The sequence below is a fragment of the Urocitellus parryii genome, chromosome 4 (genome assembly GCF_045843805.1).
Source record: "Urocitellus parryii isolate mUroPar1 chromosome 4, mUroPar1.hap1, whole genome shotgun sequence".
In the NCBI taxonomy this organism is placed as follows: Eukaryota; Metazoa; Chordata; class Mammalia; order Rodentia; family Sciuridae; genus Urocitellus; species Urocitellus parryii.
Genome location: NC_135534.1, coordinates 201,752,149 through 201,768,707, shown reverse-complemented (window position 1 = coordinate 201,768,707; position 16,559 = coordinate 201,752,149). Strand labels below are relative to the sequence as shown.

The 16,559-nt window shown below is 35.1% G+C and overlaps 1 protein-coding gene across 2 annotated transcripts in view; it reads left to right on the top strand.

Annotated features, from left to right (window-relative positions):
* The window catches only part of Ppp6c (protein phosphatase 6 catalytic subunit), a 34,865-nt gene extending 21,826 nt beyond the window's left edge, over positions 1-13,039 (top strand). For both annotated transcript variants that reach the window (XM_077797101.1, XM_026386230.2), the window contains 5 exons: positions 2,249-2,314; positions 3,546-3,687; positions 8,928-9,007; positions 9,519-9,728; positions 10,362-13,039. In XM_077797101.1, the coding sequence (XP_077653227.1) occupies positions 2,249-2,314; positions 3,546-3,687; positions 8,928-9,007; positions 9,519-9,728; positions 10,362-10,610 (747 nt within the window). In that variant the 3' untranslated portion in view covers positions 10,611-13,039. The remainder of the gene's footprint in view (positions 1-2,248; positions 2,315-3,545; positions 3,688-8,927; positions 9,008-9,518; positions 9,729-10,361) is intronic.
* Positions 13,040-16,559: the final 3,520 nt, after the last annotated feature.

Genomic DNA, 16,559 nt, shown 5'->3' with positions numbered 1-16,559 from the left:
AGGAACAGGTTTCTAAAAAACATCAATAGAAAAGTTTAACAACACTGTCCCTGCTGAGGTACTATGGATCGAACCCAGGGGTACTCTACCATTGAGCAATAAACCCAGTCCTTTTTATTCTTATTTTGAGACAGTCTTGCTAAGTTTCCTAGGCTGACCTGGAACTTGCAATCCACCTGCCTTGGCCTCCCAAATTGCTGGGATTCAAGCTTGGGCCTCTGTGCCTGGATTTCTCAATACTTTTATGAAAGCAACTGACTCATAAAATTTACCACATTCCCTTTCTTGCACTGGGCATGCACATATTCACTGTTTTGCATAGTAAAATTTACATTTTAGACTTAACTTTGTGTTCCACATTTTTCCGTAATCATTTTTCCATTTTGCTTCATAGTTTTCATCATAATTCCTATTCATGACTGTATAAAGTCCTTGAGTTGGTAGATCATAATTAGAATATTCCTTTATGTTAGTCATGAAGGTTATTTCTTTTGATTATAAGTGATGTTATTAAAATATATTTACATAGCATTTGATATATATTTTTTCCCCTTTAGTATGTTGTCATAGAAGTAGAATTACTAGGCCAGAGTTGATGGACATGTTAATAGGCTTTGGAATGTTTCAACAGATTGTTTTCTAAAAAGTTGAGCCTGGTGTAATGGTGCATGCTTATAGGCTCAGCACTCTGGAGGATTGCTTGAGCCCAGGAGTTCATAGTAGCCTGGGCAATGTAGCAAAGCATTGTCTCAAAAAAAAAAAAAAAAAAAAGAAAGAAAGAAAGAAAAAGAAAAAACATAATAAATATTTACTATAGGAAGTTATATATATGTATATATGTACAAGGTTTACTGGTTTTATGTGATACATGGTGTACAAACTATGTATGCTTCTGTAGGCTGGAAGTATATTCCTTATATAGAGAGGGACTCCACATAGTAGAAAGGAACAGTAAATATTTTGAACAAATAATTATATACCATTTGACTGAGTTAAGTGGTTGTTTATTTACTTGCTAATTTTAAGATGACAAATTTTATATTCCTGGAAGTTTATTTTTAAAAATCTGAACAGTAAGCACTTTAGACTTATAAAACATTATAGATGTTTAAATTTCAGTTTTGTTCAATGCTCTATGATTTCTGTACTGTTTTAAGTGTTACAAGGTTAAGAGATAATCTTGCTCTTGAGTGTAAAGAATATTGGGTTGGAAATTATTAGTTGTATTGGTACAAAATGTTACAATCAATTCACTTACTGCAAAATCCTTTTATCAGAAAAAATGTGAGGTTTTCTATATAAATTAGAATTAGGATAATCTAGTTGACAGAAGTTTACCAAATACACAGTTTGTCTATTACCAATTTTCAGTCAAATAGAATATAGTGAAATATGTAATTCTTTTTAACTTGTTATTGAGAAGATTATTCATGGCTGTGAACCCAGAAAGTACACAACTCTAATATAATAGTGTCCAGGAAGGTAGTTCCATCTGCTCTACACGACACTGTGAAGTATCACATAAATTTGTTTTTTTGGGGGAAAAAAAAAAGTTCTTACCCATTTGTCTCATTTTTTATCTAATTAAAATGGATGCTCAATATGGGCAGAGTGCTTAAGATTAGCTTTTTGAGAAGTTAGGTAACTAATAAATTATTTCAACATTCTTAGATGAAGATGTATGAAATAAATTTGTGAGGGAGGCCTATATATTAATGATCGAGAGATGACTTTATGGTAATTGTGAGTAGGGTTTTTGGTTTGTTTGACAAGGCTTGGAATTGTATACTTGGCAATTTGGCTTATACTTTGTTGTTGTTGTTGTTGTTGGTTTTTTTTTTTTTTTTTTTTTTTGGTACCAGGGATTGAACTCAGGGGCACTCAACCACTGAGCCACATTCCCAGCCCTATTTTGTATTTTATTTAGAGACAGGATCTCACTGAGTTGCTTAGCGCCTTGCTGCTGCTGAGGCTGGCTTTGAACTCATGATTCTTGTGTCTCAGCCTCCCAAGCTGCTGGGATCACTGGCATGCGCCACTGCACCCACCCTTGGTTTATGCTTTATTTCTTCTTACAAATGTAAATATTTAGAATCCTCTTAATAATTTTCCACTTTTTTTATTGGTACATTATCGTTGTACACAATGATGGGATTTATTGTTACAAATACTGCTTCATTATTCTCATTTTATTATTTTACTCCTTATCAGGAACTTATAACCAGCATATTTTGCCTTTCTTTTATAGTTTTATGACCTTTGTGAACTATTCAGAACTGGAGGTCAGGTTCCTGACACAAACTACATATTTATGGTATGTAAACACAAGTAAAATTAAGGGCTTATTTAAAATGGAAAGGATCTGACTTATTGCATGTAAATTGCATAACTGCATTTTCTTGTGACAGCTTCTATTTAAATATAAGAAAAGATGATTCTGTATTTATCTAAATTTTGCTATATCTTCTAGTTGAGAATTGCTTTTTGTAAACCACTGTACATATGGGGCTGAGTTGTAGCTGTCATAACAGGCAGAAAAATAGCCTAGAACCACTGGTTTTAGTCATCATCTTCAAATACCATTATTTTATCAAACTTTTTGAGCATTAATTTTTTCTTACTAATGAATGAATAGAGGAATATATACAAATATGGTTTTGTGTTCTGTACTTTTCCTAATATACATTTGCTTCCATGGTTTGTGTTTGCTTAATTATCTTTTTCAGTGTAATGTTATTGTTGAATTTTTACTGAATCCTTATTTTATATCATTTCTTCTGGAAATTTCTGGGTCATCTTTATATTCTCTTAGCTGTTTTCCTATTGGTTTCATATTTGCCCAAGTTGGACATTAATGGGAAGTTGTGTCATCCATCATGTGTGATCATTAGATACCAGTACAGTCTAGGATGATACTTGTTTTTGCATACAAAACAAAACAAGTTTTAAATAGGCAACTCTTTGGATACAATTGAAGTTGATTTTTAAAAAAAATTTTTTTAAAAGAGAGAGAGAGAGAATTTTTTAAAATATATATATATATATATATATATATATATATATATATATACATTTTTTTTTTGGTTTTCGGCGGACATAACATCTTCGTTTTGTATGTAGTGCTGAGGATCGAACCTGGACTGCACGCATGCACACTGCTTGAGCCACATCCCCAGCCCCTTGAAGTTGATTTTTAAAATTAAAAATTAATTAAAACAATTTTTACTCAGACACGACCATTTACTAACATCTACTAAGGTAGTTAAGAAAGGATGAAAAAATGATGGTTTTACAGGGAAAATCCTTGAGAAAATTGGACAGCAAATTTCTGTAGGCCTCTTCTTGAATAAGTGTAGCAAAAACATTTAGGAGAATCAGCTTTTACTTCCATTTGAATTTTTTGCAGACACAATTTCCAAATGATTTTGTGTATAACTCTTCATTGTTATTAAGGACTATGTCTCTGAGTATGTACACTTTGATATAATTTTAAAAAACTTTTGTGGCTACTATGTTGCTTGTAACTGTGAATTTTTACTTTACAGGGTGATTTTGTAGACAGAGGTTACTATAGTTTGGAGACCTTCACTTACCTTCTTGCACTAAAGGCTAAATGGCCTGATCGTATTACACTTTTACGAGGAAATCATGAGAGTAGACAGATAACACAGGTGTATGGATTTTATGGTAAGACCATTTATTTCACTGATTCTGAATATTATTTTACTTTTGGAAAAAAACCTACAGGAGTCATACATGTGCTTCCCCCCATCCCCCCTTTACTTCTTTACTCCTTAACTTTCCCATTTCCCCCAGTCAACTGAAAATTTTGTTATAGAGAGAAGACCTCTGTTAAATTTTTGGTGTATACATTTTTCTGAATCAGTGTGAGGGTGCAGTCTTAAGTTGGCCTCATTTGGATCACCCAGTTGCTTGTTAAAAATGTAGATTGCTGGGCTGGGGATGTGGCTCAAGTGGTAGCGCGCTCGCCTGGCATGCGCAGGGCACTGGGTTCGATCCTCAGCACCACATTAAAATAAAATAAAGATATTGTGTCCACCTAAAACTAAAAAATAAATATAAGAAAAAATATATATATATAGATTGCTGGGCTCAGTGGTAGAGAGCTTGCCTAGCAGATGTGAGGCACTCGGTTTGATCCTCAGCACCACTAAAAAATAAGTAAATAAAATAAAGGTATAAAGAAAACCCCAATAAAATGAAAAAAATATATAGCTTGCTGGGTTCCATGTCAAGCTTAATCATCACAATCTTTTGCAATAGGAACCTAGAGTCTACTAATGGTTTGAAGGCTCACTTTTTTTTTTTTAGTTATATTTTATTTATTTTTTTAATGTGGCTCTCAGCCACATTTTGATATTAAGAAATTTGAAAATATTAATTTCAGAACCTTTAAGTCTTAGATTTCATAGACACATGTGTATGTATATATTTTTTGTTTGTTTTTGTAGTGTTGGGATTGAACCCAGGCCTTGCATGTGCTTGACAAGCACTCTACAACTGAGCTACATCCCCAGATCTTATTTTAATTTTTATATGTATTTCATATATGTATATATAATATATATGTTTTAGTTCTAATTAGTTATTCTATTTTGAATTATCTTAAGTTTGTTGTTGTTGTTTTGGATTTTTTTGATATTGGGGATTGAACCCAGGGCCTAAAACTTAGTAGTCAAATATTTTGCCACTGAGCTACATAGCCAGCCCTTTTAATTTTTTTTTGTACTGACAATTGAACTCAGGGATACTCAATCACATCCCCAGCCCTATTTTGTATTTTTATTTAGAGACACTTAGTTGCTTAGCGCCTTATTGTTGCTGAGGCTGGCTTTGAACCCATGATCCTCCTGTGTCAGCCTCCTGAGCCATGGGGATTACAGGTGTGTGCCACTACACTGGGCTCAAAAATTTTTATGTTTGACACAGGATCCTGTTGCCTAGGCTGTCCTCAAACTTGTAATTCTCCTGCCCCAACCTCCCTAGTTGCTGGAATTACAAGCATATACCACCATGCCTGGCTTCTAAATAATGTTTTAATATTAATCATGAAATTACACGATTAATATTTGTCTCCTTTATATGACTTTTCTTAATATTTATTTTTTAGTTATAGATGGGCATAATACCTTTATTTTATATGTTGCTGAGGATCAAACCCAGTGCCTCATGCATGCTAGGCCAGCACTCTACCACTGAGCCACAACCCCATTCCCTATATGACTTATTTTGATATTTCATTTAAACATACCCTATACTATTTGAATAAAAGTTAACGAGTCTTTTGTGAAATAATCAACATTTTGGAATGTGTTAGGTCAGTAAAGCAAGACTAATATAAATTCTGAGGAATGTATTATTAGATGATTTCATTATTGTGTGGGCATCATTATTAAGATTGACTACTGAGACCAGAAGTGGTGGCACATGCCTGTAATCCCAGAGGTTTGGGAGGCTGAGGTAGGAGGATCGAAAGTTCAAAGTCACCTTCAGCAACTTAGCGAGGCCCTGAGCAACTTAGACCCTGTCTCAAAATATAAAAGAAGGCTGGGGATGTGACTAGTGCCCCCACCCCCAACCCTTGCCCCTGCCAAACAAAAAGATGGCTACTGAGTAGAAGTTGATATAATCTTATCAGACTATAGTTGCATATGTGGTCTTGTGTACAGCTCTGTGTGTGTGTGTGTGTGTGTGTGTGTGTGTGTGTGTATACACACATACACATAATACATAAAATGTAATGTTATATATAAGGCTAGTAAACATAACACATATAAGATTCATGTTGTATATAATATAAAGTTGTATACTTTACATTATCCCTCCTTATCTAAAATACTTGGGACCAGAAGTGTTTTAGATTTCAAATTTTTTGGATCTTGGATATTTATATATACATAATGGGACAAAAATCTTAGGAATGAGACCCAAATCTAAACCCAGAATTCATTTACATTTTGTGTATACTTTATACACATAGACTGAAGGTAATTTTATAGGATATAGGTTGAGCATCCAAAATCCAAAAGTCTGAAATAAAATCATTAACCTAAGATCTGAAACTTTTAGTACTATCATGACACTCAAAAGTGTCAGATTTAGGGCTGGGGATGTGGCTCAAGCGGTAGCGCGCTCGCCTGGCATGCGTGTGGCCCGGGTTCGATCCTCAGCACCACATACCAACAAAGATGTTGTGTCCGTCGAGAACTAAATAAATAAATAAATATTTAAAAATTCTCTCTCTCCTCTCTCACTCTCTCTTTAAAAAAAAAAAAAAAGTGTCAGATTTGGGAGTGTTTTGAATTCCAAATTTTCAGATCAGGGATGTTCAACCAGTAAACTCTATTCAAATATTCCAAAATTGAAAAAGAAAAAAAAGACTACAAAATCTGAAACATTTTTGTTTCTAAACTTTTTTTTTTTTGGTGCTGGGGATTATATCCAGGGTTACTTTACTGCTGAGCTACATCCCTAGCCTTTTTTACTTTTAAATTTTGATATAGATTCTGAGGCTGGCCTCAAACTTGGGATCCTTCTGCCTCACTCCCTAGTTGCGGAGATTCCAGTTATGTGCCACTTCCAGCTTATTCCAAGCATTTCTGATAAGGCCTACCAAACCTGTATTTTTATGCACCTTTTTTTTTTTTTTTTTGTGGTGGAGAGCAGATACTGGTGATTGAACTCAGGGTCACTCGACCACTAAGCCACATCCCCAGCCCTATTTTATTTAGAAACAGAGTGTCACTGCATTGCTTAGTACCTCGCCTTTGCTGAGGTTGGTTTTGAACTTGTGATCCTCCTGCCTCAGCCTCCTGAGCCTCTGGGATTACAGTTGTACGCCACTGCATTTGGCTATGTTCATGTTTTGAGACCTGTCATGTGAGGTCCAGTGTGGAATTTTCAAAAAGTCTGGGATTTTAGAGTATTTAAGATTTCAGATTTTTAAATTAGGGATGGTCTATCTGTATATATATTTATATATTGTATAATATATTATATATGTAAGACCATTTACATATACATACATACATACACATAATCTCATGTATATATATATATATTTATATACCACACATACATACACATATATATGTATGAGACAATTGTATATATGTGTGTGCATATATGTGTATAGATGTAAAATTGTGCTATAGAACCTGACTAGTATTCATCATCAAGCAAAAGAGTTTAGGGAAAAAGGGAGGGGAGGACATGTTAGTCAACATGTTTTGTGTGAGGAAAATGACAGCACAGTCTGCTATTTAACTTTTTTGTTTCCAAAGCTATGTTCATCTAGTGGGTTTTATGGTTTTGTTTCATAAAAGGAAGTCCAGTAGCTCCTCAGAAAGGAGATAATTTGAATGGTCATGGAATTTACTTAAATCTGGTGTTACTTAAAAAAAAAGAGGTATATACCCTGTTAACTACATAGAAGTATATACCCTGTTAACTACATAGACTTTAACATTGAGTTAAAGTCATATATGGCTATTATTTATATTGGCTGCGCAGTTCACACTGATGAACATACACTGGGCAATTTTATGAACTTTGAAGATTAAAAATACATGGCTCCTATAACCCACTTGAATCTAACGTATGAAATATGATATGTCAAGAGCTTTGTAATGTTTTGAACAACCAATAAAAAATTTAAAAAAATTTTATATATGAAAGTAATATACATTTAAAAATTATTATGGGAAATTTGCAAAATATGCAATGAAGAAATAAAAATAATCCATAGTTTCATCACATAGGAGAGAAATTATTAGCTTTTTGGTATTTAAAAAAATATTCAGTCTTTTATAAAAAAAAAAATACATGGCTCCTTCCTGCAAACTGATCTCCATGGTAGAGCTCTCTCATTATAAGTTTGCATAAGGATCTTACTTTACATAGATAAATTAGGAAATTATGAGGATTGACCATAAACCGCAGGCTTCTGTTTTGTATCATTTTCAGCTGCACTTAAGGAAATAGTGGTATGTCTATTTTTATTTCAAAATTAAGGTAGAAGCCAGCCGTGCACAGTGGTGCACACCTGTAATCCCAGAGGCTCAGGAGGCTGAGACAAGAGGATCTCAAGTTCAGAACCAGCCTGAGCAAAAAACAAGGTGCTAGGCAACTCAGTGAGACCCTGTCTGTAAATAAAATATACAAAATAGGGCTGGGGATGTGGCTTAGTGGCTGAATGCCCCTGAGTTCAATCCCTGGTCCCTCCCCAAGCCGAAAAAATTAAGGTAGAAGCCAAACAGCAGAACTTCTCTGGTGTTACTTAAAAGAAAAGAGGTATATACCCTGTTAACTACATAGACATCAGAGAGAATGGTCAACTGGGAATATGTGAGGACCTGATTGATAGTTTGTCCCTAGTGATGACTACAGATGTACCTACTGTACGTCAGGTATTCAGTTGCACAGTTTATAATCTCAGGAAAGATAATTTATGCCATTGAAATGTTGAGATAGCAGTTCCTCATGCTCATATAAATAAAGGTCCTATAATTTGTTTGATTATCTCCTGGCGTAAGTCCCATTAAATAAATGTATCTATTTGATGAATTGCCTCATATTAACATAACTGCCCAGTGCATGTATTTTGGATGGCATGAAATTAATAGTTAGCTTTCTGATGATAGCATTTTGGCTAATTTAGCTACTTAGGGCCATTCCTGGAGTGAAAAGCAGAACCCTTTCCTCAGGACATGTATATTTAGACACTAGTCTTCTTTTAGCTCTCTGAGGAGGGCCTATTAGGGTTAAATATGTTTCATAATTTTCTGTCCTAGTCTAAGCCAAATTTCTATTATACTGAATGCTGCTCCAGTATTAGATATATTGTTTATTTTTATTGGCAGATTCAGAACTTCATTAATTATACTGTTTTTTTTTTTTTTTCACAGATGAGTGCCAAACCAAATATGGAAATGCTAATGCTTGGAGATACTGTACCAAAGTTTTTGATATGCTTACAGTAGCAGCTGTAAGTTTACATGATTCTTCTTAAAACTTGTCAGGCACAGGGATGCATGACTGTAATCCCAGTAACTCTGGAGCCTTCAGCAGGGGAAATTCAAGGCCATCTTTGGCGATTCAGTAAGACCCTGTCTCAAAATACAAAAACCAACCAAACAAAAATACCTGGTGATATTATTCAGTGGTAAAACACCTCTAGGTTCAATTCCCTAGTACCATTCTCTCTCCCTCTTCCTCTCTCCCTCTTCCTCTCTCCCTCTCTGTCCCTCCTTCCCTCTCTTCCTCCCTCTACCTCTCTTCTCTCTCTCTCTCTCTCTCTCTCACACACACACACACACACACACAAACTGTCACACACAAAAAAGATTTTAAAAAGGTATTTTCTGTCAGTAATACATTGCATTTTCTTATCTAATTGTCATATCAATTATATTGATGACCTTAGCAACAATTGATGAATTTAGATATGACTGAGTTTATTATTATACATTTAATCCTTTATTATTCTCCTTTGCTAGTTAATAGATGAACAGATTTTGTGTGTTCATGGTGGCTTATCTCCTGATATCAAAACACTGGATCAAATTCGAACCATTGAACGGAATCAAGAAATTCCTCATAAAGGAGCCTTTTGTGACCTGGTTTGGTCAGATCCTGAAGATGTGGATACTTGGGCAATCAGTCCTCGAGGAGCAGGTTGGCTTTTTGGAGCAAAGGTCACAAATGAGGTAAAGCCCATGTTTTTGGAAAAGTAGTTTGTTGGTTGCTAAAAGAACTGTTATTTGGTGGCCCAAATAACAAATCTGTAGTATACTTAAACTGTAGTGGTTGTGGATATAAAATTTTTAGTTCAGTTTATTCATTTATGTGTTTCCTTAATGGTTAAGCCTGTAATCTCAATGACTAGGGAGGCTGAGACAGGAGGATGATAGATTTGAGGACAGCCTTGCAAACTTACTGAGACCCTGTCTCAAAATAAAAATGGCTGGAGATGTAGCTCAGTGACAGAGCATCTCAGGGTTCAATTCCAAGTACTGCCAATTAAAAAAAAAAAAGTAGCTGGGACTAAAGTGTGGACCACTGCAACTAGCTCAGAAACATCAGCAAATTAATTATTGGCCATGCAGTTTCTATAACTCTGTGATTGAATCAGGCCAGAACGACTATGTTTGCCTATATTTGTCAAAATTATTGAGGATAATTATATTCTCAACTGATTACAAACACATGATGGGTACCAAAATTATAAGAATTTTAGTATTAATAGGATTTGTTACTTCGTTTAAATGGTTAGTATATATGTAGGTTGGTTTTTTTAAAAAAATATGCTGAATTCTTAATGAAGTCTTTCTAAATTGCAGTTTGTTCATATCAACAACTTAAAACTCATCTGCAGAGCACATCAGCTTGTACATGAAGGATATAAATTTATGTTTGATGAGAAGCTGGTTACTGTGTGGTCTGCTCCTAACTACTGCTATCGCTGTGGAAATATTGCTTCCATCATGGTCTTCAAAGATGTTAATACAAGAGAACCAAAGTTATTCCGGGCAGTTCCAGATTCAGAACGTGTTATTCCTCCCAGAACGACGACGCCGTATTTCCTTTGAGGCCTTCGCCCATCCTGCTGACCCATTTTTCTGTCCTCTTCTTACCCCAACTTTCTTGTATTATCCTCTACAATATACTTTTTATCAAGCACTTTGCTGCTGAAATGCTGCCTCTTGCCTTTTTTTTTTTAATTTTAAATTATCTAAATTTATTGTTTGTTATGGTGTCTATAGCAATGTTTTTCTATCAATTTTCTCCCCCATCCCATCCCCACCTTGGACTCATTTGAGAAGACTTGAGAAATGTCTTAATATCCACACTGCTGCATGTAGCTCTTGCTTATTTACTGGTCTAGGGAAACAGGATATGTTTCCTTTTTTAAAAAAGCCAATTGACAATTACAACGAAATACTCCTCCTTTTGTATCATTCAGCCTTTTGTTTTAGTTTGGTAAGTTTTAAGAAATTTCAGCAGCAAAGTTGTTATTCAGTGGGCACGATGGACTATAGATGCCTCGAGTTATGTATAACTGTCCCAGCTGTAAACTTCATTGTCCTTTGTTGGATGATATTTTAAAAGGATATAAAATAAATTGGTCTAAAGGGCTGCCCTCCTTGTTGTGTTTTTAAATTTTAGTTAAAAACTGCTACAGCTTATGACTTTGTACATTAAGATAATTGTATTGATCTTTTTCAGATTTCTTGTATTTTTTAATAAAGTAATCTTAAAACTCAGACAGGTTAAGTGTTAGAAATTTTAAACAGCTTACATTGTTAGCTTAAAGTTTTTCTTTTTTTCTTTTTTCCTAATTAGAATTCTTTACCCTTTGGTTATTGAGTTCAAAATTTCAATTGAAATTCAGTAGTATTTATTTTTAAAAAAGAATCACTAAACTGTGCCTAAAGAACATAACTGCCATATTAATGTTTTGGTTTATATCCTCTATAATAATAGAAAAAATATTTAATACTTGTAATGCTGATGTGTTTATTTGATACCAGTTGAGTAGAATGTGATCAATCCAGTTTACAATCTATCATGAGTATCATTGAGTAAAAATATATGTACTTTTCGATGGGAAGCATTCTTTTCTTGCTGTAACACTTGACCTTAACTTTTAGGAAGTGTACATTTTTAACTACAACTGGAAAGGTTGAAAAGTCAGGACTCTTGTATTTGTGAAGTGTAATCTGAAGCAGATTATTTAAAGTGTAGAAGGAAACAAACTGTCCTTTTTTTGTAAAGGTCCCTGATAACATATTTCGGCTTTGTGTAAGTAATTTGAATATCCAAAGGGTTGTGATGATCAGTTCTTGATATGCAACTGTCCACTTAACAAGGACAAGTGTTCCAGGATCTCTTATGACAATGGTCATAAATGATGTTGGAATGTACTGTTTTGTTAAATAATTGGTATCCCTTTACTACTATTTTTGTCATCCCAGGAAATCCGTGTGAAGCCAGCCAATTAATAAAGCACTTTAGCATCTGTTCAGGTAGTTTTAAACCCAACTTTTGCCCTTCAGGATAAGAACTTCCAGGTTACCTAAAAATGCAATAAAAATCTTTATAGTCTAAGCTTCTTGGCACATAATTTTTCATCAGGGTTTTATTTTACTGAATGAGCACAATAACTTTATTTTTCCCCAACCACCCAGCTCTTTGTACAGTTTTTAATTGTATAGTTATATGAAAGAAGTGCTGAGACGTTTGCTGCACACACTTGAACTCATGGTGGGTCAGTAGCTTTGTGTTACTGCCCCAACCCCAGTGTAATTCAGGTGGAAAGGTGTTTTTATCTTACAGGGATATGTAGCTATGTATTTTACTAATTGTGAAACACTGGAATTAATGATGCAGACAACTTGGTGTGGTCTTTGAACAGCTTTCTGCAGTATTTTTTCTTGTTACCATATATTGTATTTAAGTGCTTGCCCTCCACTGCTTTTAATTTGTACCAATAAAACTGGTAACCCTCAGACCTACCTTTCCATTTGAGACTCCTTAGTTTAGACTGATGTAGTAGTTTTCATTCTCCCTGTAATGTGACTTTTATTTTTAAGTCATGGTGTACTGCATTTGTCTGTCACTAGCTGGGCATGTGCCAATAATATTCTGTCCATTCCTTAACTGCCATCTCTGTTTTGCCTGATTTCAACTGAATAATGGCTTTTTGCATGGAAAAAAGAATAGTTTTTACTATTAGACTTGTAAAGGGAAGAGAGAGTGAATGTATTAGACTTTGTAAGCCTAAAAGGAATATTTGGATCCCTCTAATAAATAAGGGCTATGTATTATATAGAGTTAATCATGTGGTGGAAGATACTGCAAGTCATAGTTTTGTAGGCAAAAGGATCTGTTACTCCCTGTATCTAGGCTGAATGTAAAATCCCTTATGTTGTATTAATGGGGGTAAGAATTATTTTTTATTTGCTTATGATATATATATACTTGGTTTCTAATAAAGTGTCCTAGGCTCTAGTGAGAACTGTTGACTTTGAATTGCCATCTACTCCCTTTCCTCAATTGACCAACATGCCCTTGGCTAGCTTTTTAGGTCAGTGTTTTACTGGAAAATCTCACTACTTTGTGTTCCTTTGGGTGTGATCCTAAAATGCCTGAATCAAGAGTTCATCTAGTGTACCCCCGGCATCAGCTTCTATTCCATCTAGATGTCTAGAACTATTGGAAGATTTGACTTCTTTAAAAGCTGAGTTTTACTTTTGAAATAGGGTTCAAGATATTGTTTATTGCATTAAGATTTGTGTGTTTTTGTGTTCTCAGCCCAGAACAGGTTTTGGAAAATGCTGATAATGTGAAAGAAAATCAGGACTCTTTCTGAGCCTCTGTCATTGTCAGAATGACTTTCCATCAGCATTCAGATAATTATGTATCAAGTCGAAGAGATTTAACAGCAAGAATCCAGATTTTTAAATGTAATTGTTTTTTAAATGCTAATATTTGTAAAGCACTTTCAGTTCTTTGGGTGAAAGGTGCTGTATTCCCTCAGTGTAAATTAATAAAAGGATTATAGGAAGTTTGTCAAAAAATAATTTTATCTAATGCATAGTCTGTAGTATATCCTGACAGAAAGTTAGTGTTTTATATAACATAATTTAAATTAAAAAGGCTTACTCCTTCACTTGGTTGCTTGACTGATAAACAGAAGTGAAATTGTTATTCTGCAGTTGGTTCTGGGCTGTGTTCTGTTCCATGGAAATATATTCATTGTTACAACCTGGATGCAGTGCCCAGAAGCATGCTTCATGAGATCATCACAACTCTTTCAATTGTGTGTTTGCTAAGGAAATACACAGAAGTAGAAAAGAACCAAAAGAGAAGCTTGGAAATTCCCCTAGCATGATGCTAAACATACTAGATGCTTCAGGAAGGTTGGTTCCTTATTCCCCATTTTTTAATTTTATGTTTCTTTGTTAATCAGTTGATGAATGTATACCTTTCTTCCCTGCATGAGAAGAAAGCTTTCATGTTGACTTAGATCATTCAAATGTTTTCTTGATTCAAAAATGCTCGAAAAATTTATAGCAGATTTGTGTGTGTCAACAAAAGTATTTCTTACATAGTATAAATACCTGGGTACCCACTATGGTCCTCAGCACTCTGATTTTTATATATAAATGGGAATGGTATAAAAGATACCTGTATTGTGCACACTTAGCTAAATGCTGTAGATGCCCTATTTTATGGTACCCTTACTATGGGGTCTGTCACTATGTTACCTCTCTTTTGTTTTCACCAGACAAGGAAATAGGCTTAGAGAGGACGGGAAACTTGTCTAAGGTTGCACAGGAGAGCTGGAACTTGAATGCCTGTAGGGCACACCAGAATACATCGTAAGCCTTCTATTTTAAGCAGTATTGGTTTTTGTAGCTATGTGACCCTGAGCAAATTGGATTCTCTGAATCTTAAATTTCTGTGTCTAAAATAGGAGAGTACCATACAAGGTTGATCTCAGTATTAAAAATAGCACAGTAGCTGGGCATAGTGGCATACTCCTATAATCCCAGCAACTCAGGAGGCTGAGGTAGAAGGATCGACAGTTTGAGGCTAGCCTCAGCAATTTAGTGAGACCCTATCTCAAAAAAGGATAGGATGTAGATCAGTGTTAAAGTAACCTAGGCTCAGAACTTGGCCCTAAAGATGCCAGTTTATTGAGGAATCACACCTTGCCCCAAATCAGTGTGGTTTCGGAGATATGAAACAATGGCTAACAGCAGAGCTTTGTAAGTAAAACCAATTTGGAGAAGGAAATGTTTGCTATAGGATGGAGTGATTAGAGGAATATTTAAAAAAAGGAAGTGTGAAATGTTGACTGGAATGGTGGGATATACATGTTTTACAATGTAAAAGGACTGAAGTAGAGATTGCCAGAACTTGGGCACAACATGAAGGTAAGACTTGAGGGTACTTGGGAAGGTATAAGAAGAGCTGCAGTTCTGTTGACACTGTCTATTACTTATCAGAGAGGGCTGGCCAATCATGGAAGACTGGCTAATCACGGAAGAAAAGTAGGCAGAGGATTTTAGTCACCATTTATATATACAAGTTTTTTATTTTTTATATGTGGCGCTGAGAATCCAACTAGTGCCTCACACATGCTAGGCAAGCTCTCTACCACTGAGCCACAAACCCAGCCCCTTAGTCAATATTTTTATAAGAAACAGAATAGTGAGGGCAGGGGTTGTGGCTCAGTGGTAGAGTACTTGCTTAGCATGCAAGAAACTGAATAGTGACATTTCAATATTATTTCCCTAGTGAGTTGATGATCCTCATCAGGACCCCCTTTAATCCCTCCTCCCTTCTTGACTGAAATTATTTTGGAATTATTACCACTTTCTCTATTTAAAATTTTTAAGTTTATTTTTTGGTACTAGGGATTGAATCCAGGGGTGCTTAACCACTGAGCAGTATCCCCAGCCCTTTTTATTTTTCATTTTGAGACAGGGTCTCACTGAATTGCCAAGGCTGGGCTCAAACTTGGCATCCTCCTGCCTCAGTCTCCTGAGTTGCTGGGATTATAGTTGTGTGCCACCATGCCTGGCACCTTTCTGGATTTATAATATGGGTGGAACAGGATTGAGGTGATTTGTAGTTCTGTGACTTTGGAATTACATAAAATATGTGGGGGAACATTAGGGTTTTAATAACTTTTTTTTTCCCCAGTCAAATCCATTTTCAAAATTCCACAAGAGGTATGGGAGTGTAGGTAGCTCAGATGTAGAGCGCTTGTCTATCATGCGAGGCCCTGGGTTCAATCCCCAAAATAAAAAATAACCAGTACAGTTTACTATCACTGTTACTTCATAAAATAAATAAATAAAAGGCAATTTTAACATCAAGGGTGTAAAAGAAAAAAAAATCTAAAAATAAAGAACACGGGCTGGAGTTGTTCTCAGTAGTAGAGTGCTTGCCTAGCATATGGGAGTGTAGGTAGCTCAGATGTAGAGCGCTTGTCTATCATGCGAGGCCCTGGGTTCAATCCCCAAAATAAAAAATAACCAGTACAGTTTACTATCACTGTTACTTCATAAAATAAATAAATAAAAGGCAATTTTAACATCAAGGGTGTAAAAGAAAAAAAATCTAAAAATAAAGAACACAGGCTGGAGTTGTTCTCAGTAGTAGAGTGCTTGCCTAGCATATATGAGGCACTGGGTTCGATTCTCAGCACTGCATATAAATAAAATAAAGGTCCATTGACAACTGAAAAATATATACACATAAAGAAAATAAAAAACATTCATTTACACCAAATACATTTTGGTTTTGTGAAAAACTAGTATCCTAATTCTTCCCATTTAGGAATAACAGAGAGAAATTTGTCCATCACTCATTGTGCGGTTACAGGCTGCCATGTTATTGATCATAAATAAAATAGAAGGAGCTTAAGAGAAAGTTTTATGCCTCTTCCCAACCCCAAACAGATAAGATGCACAAACAACAGCTGTACACAGCAATAGAGATGTAGAAGGGACTTACCTTAAAGA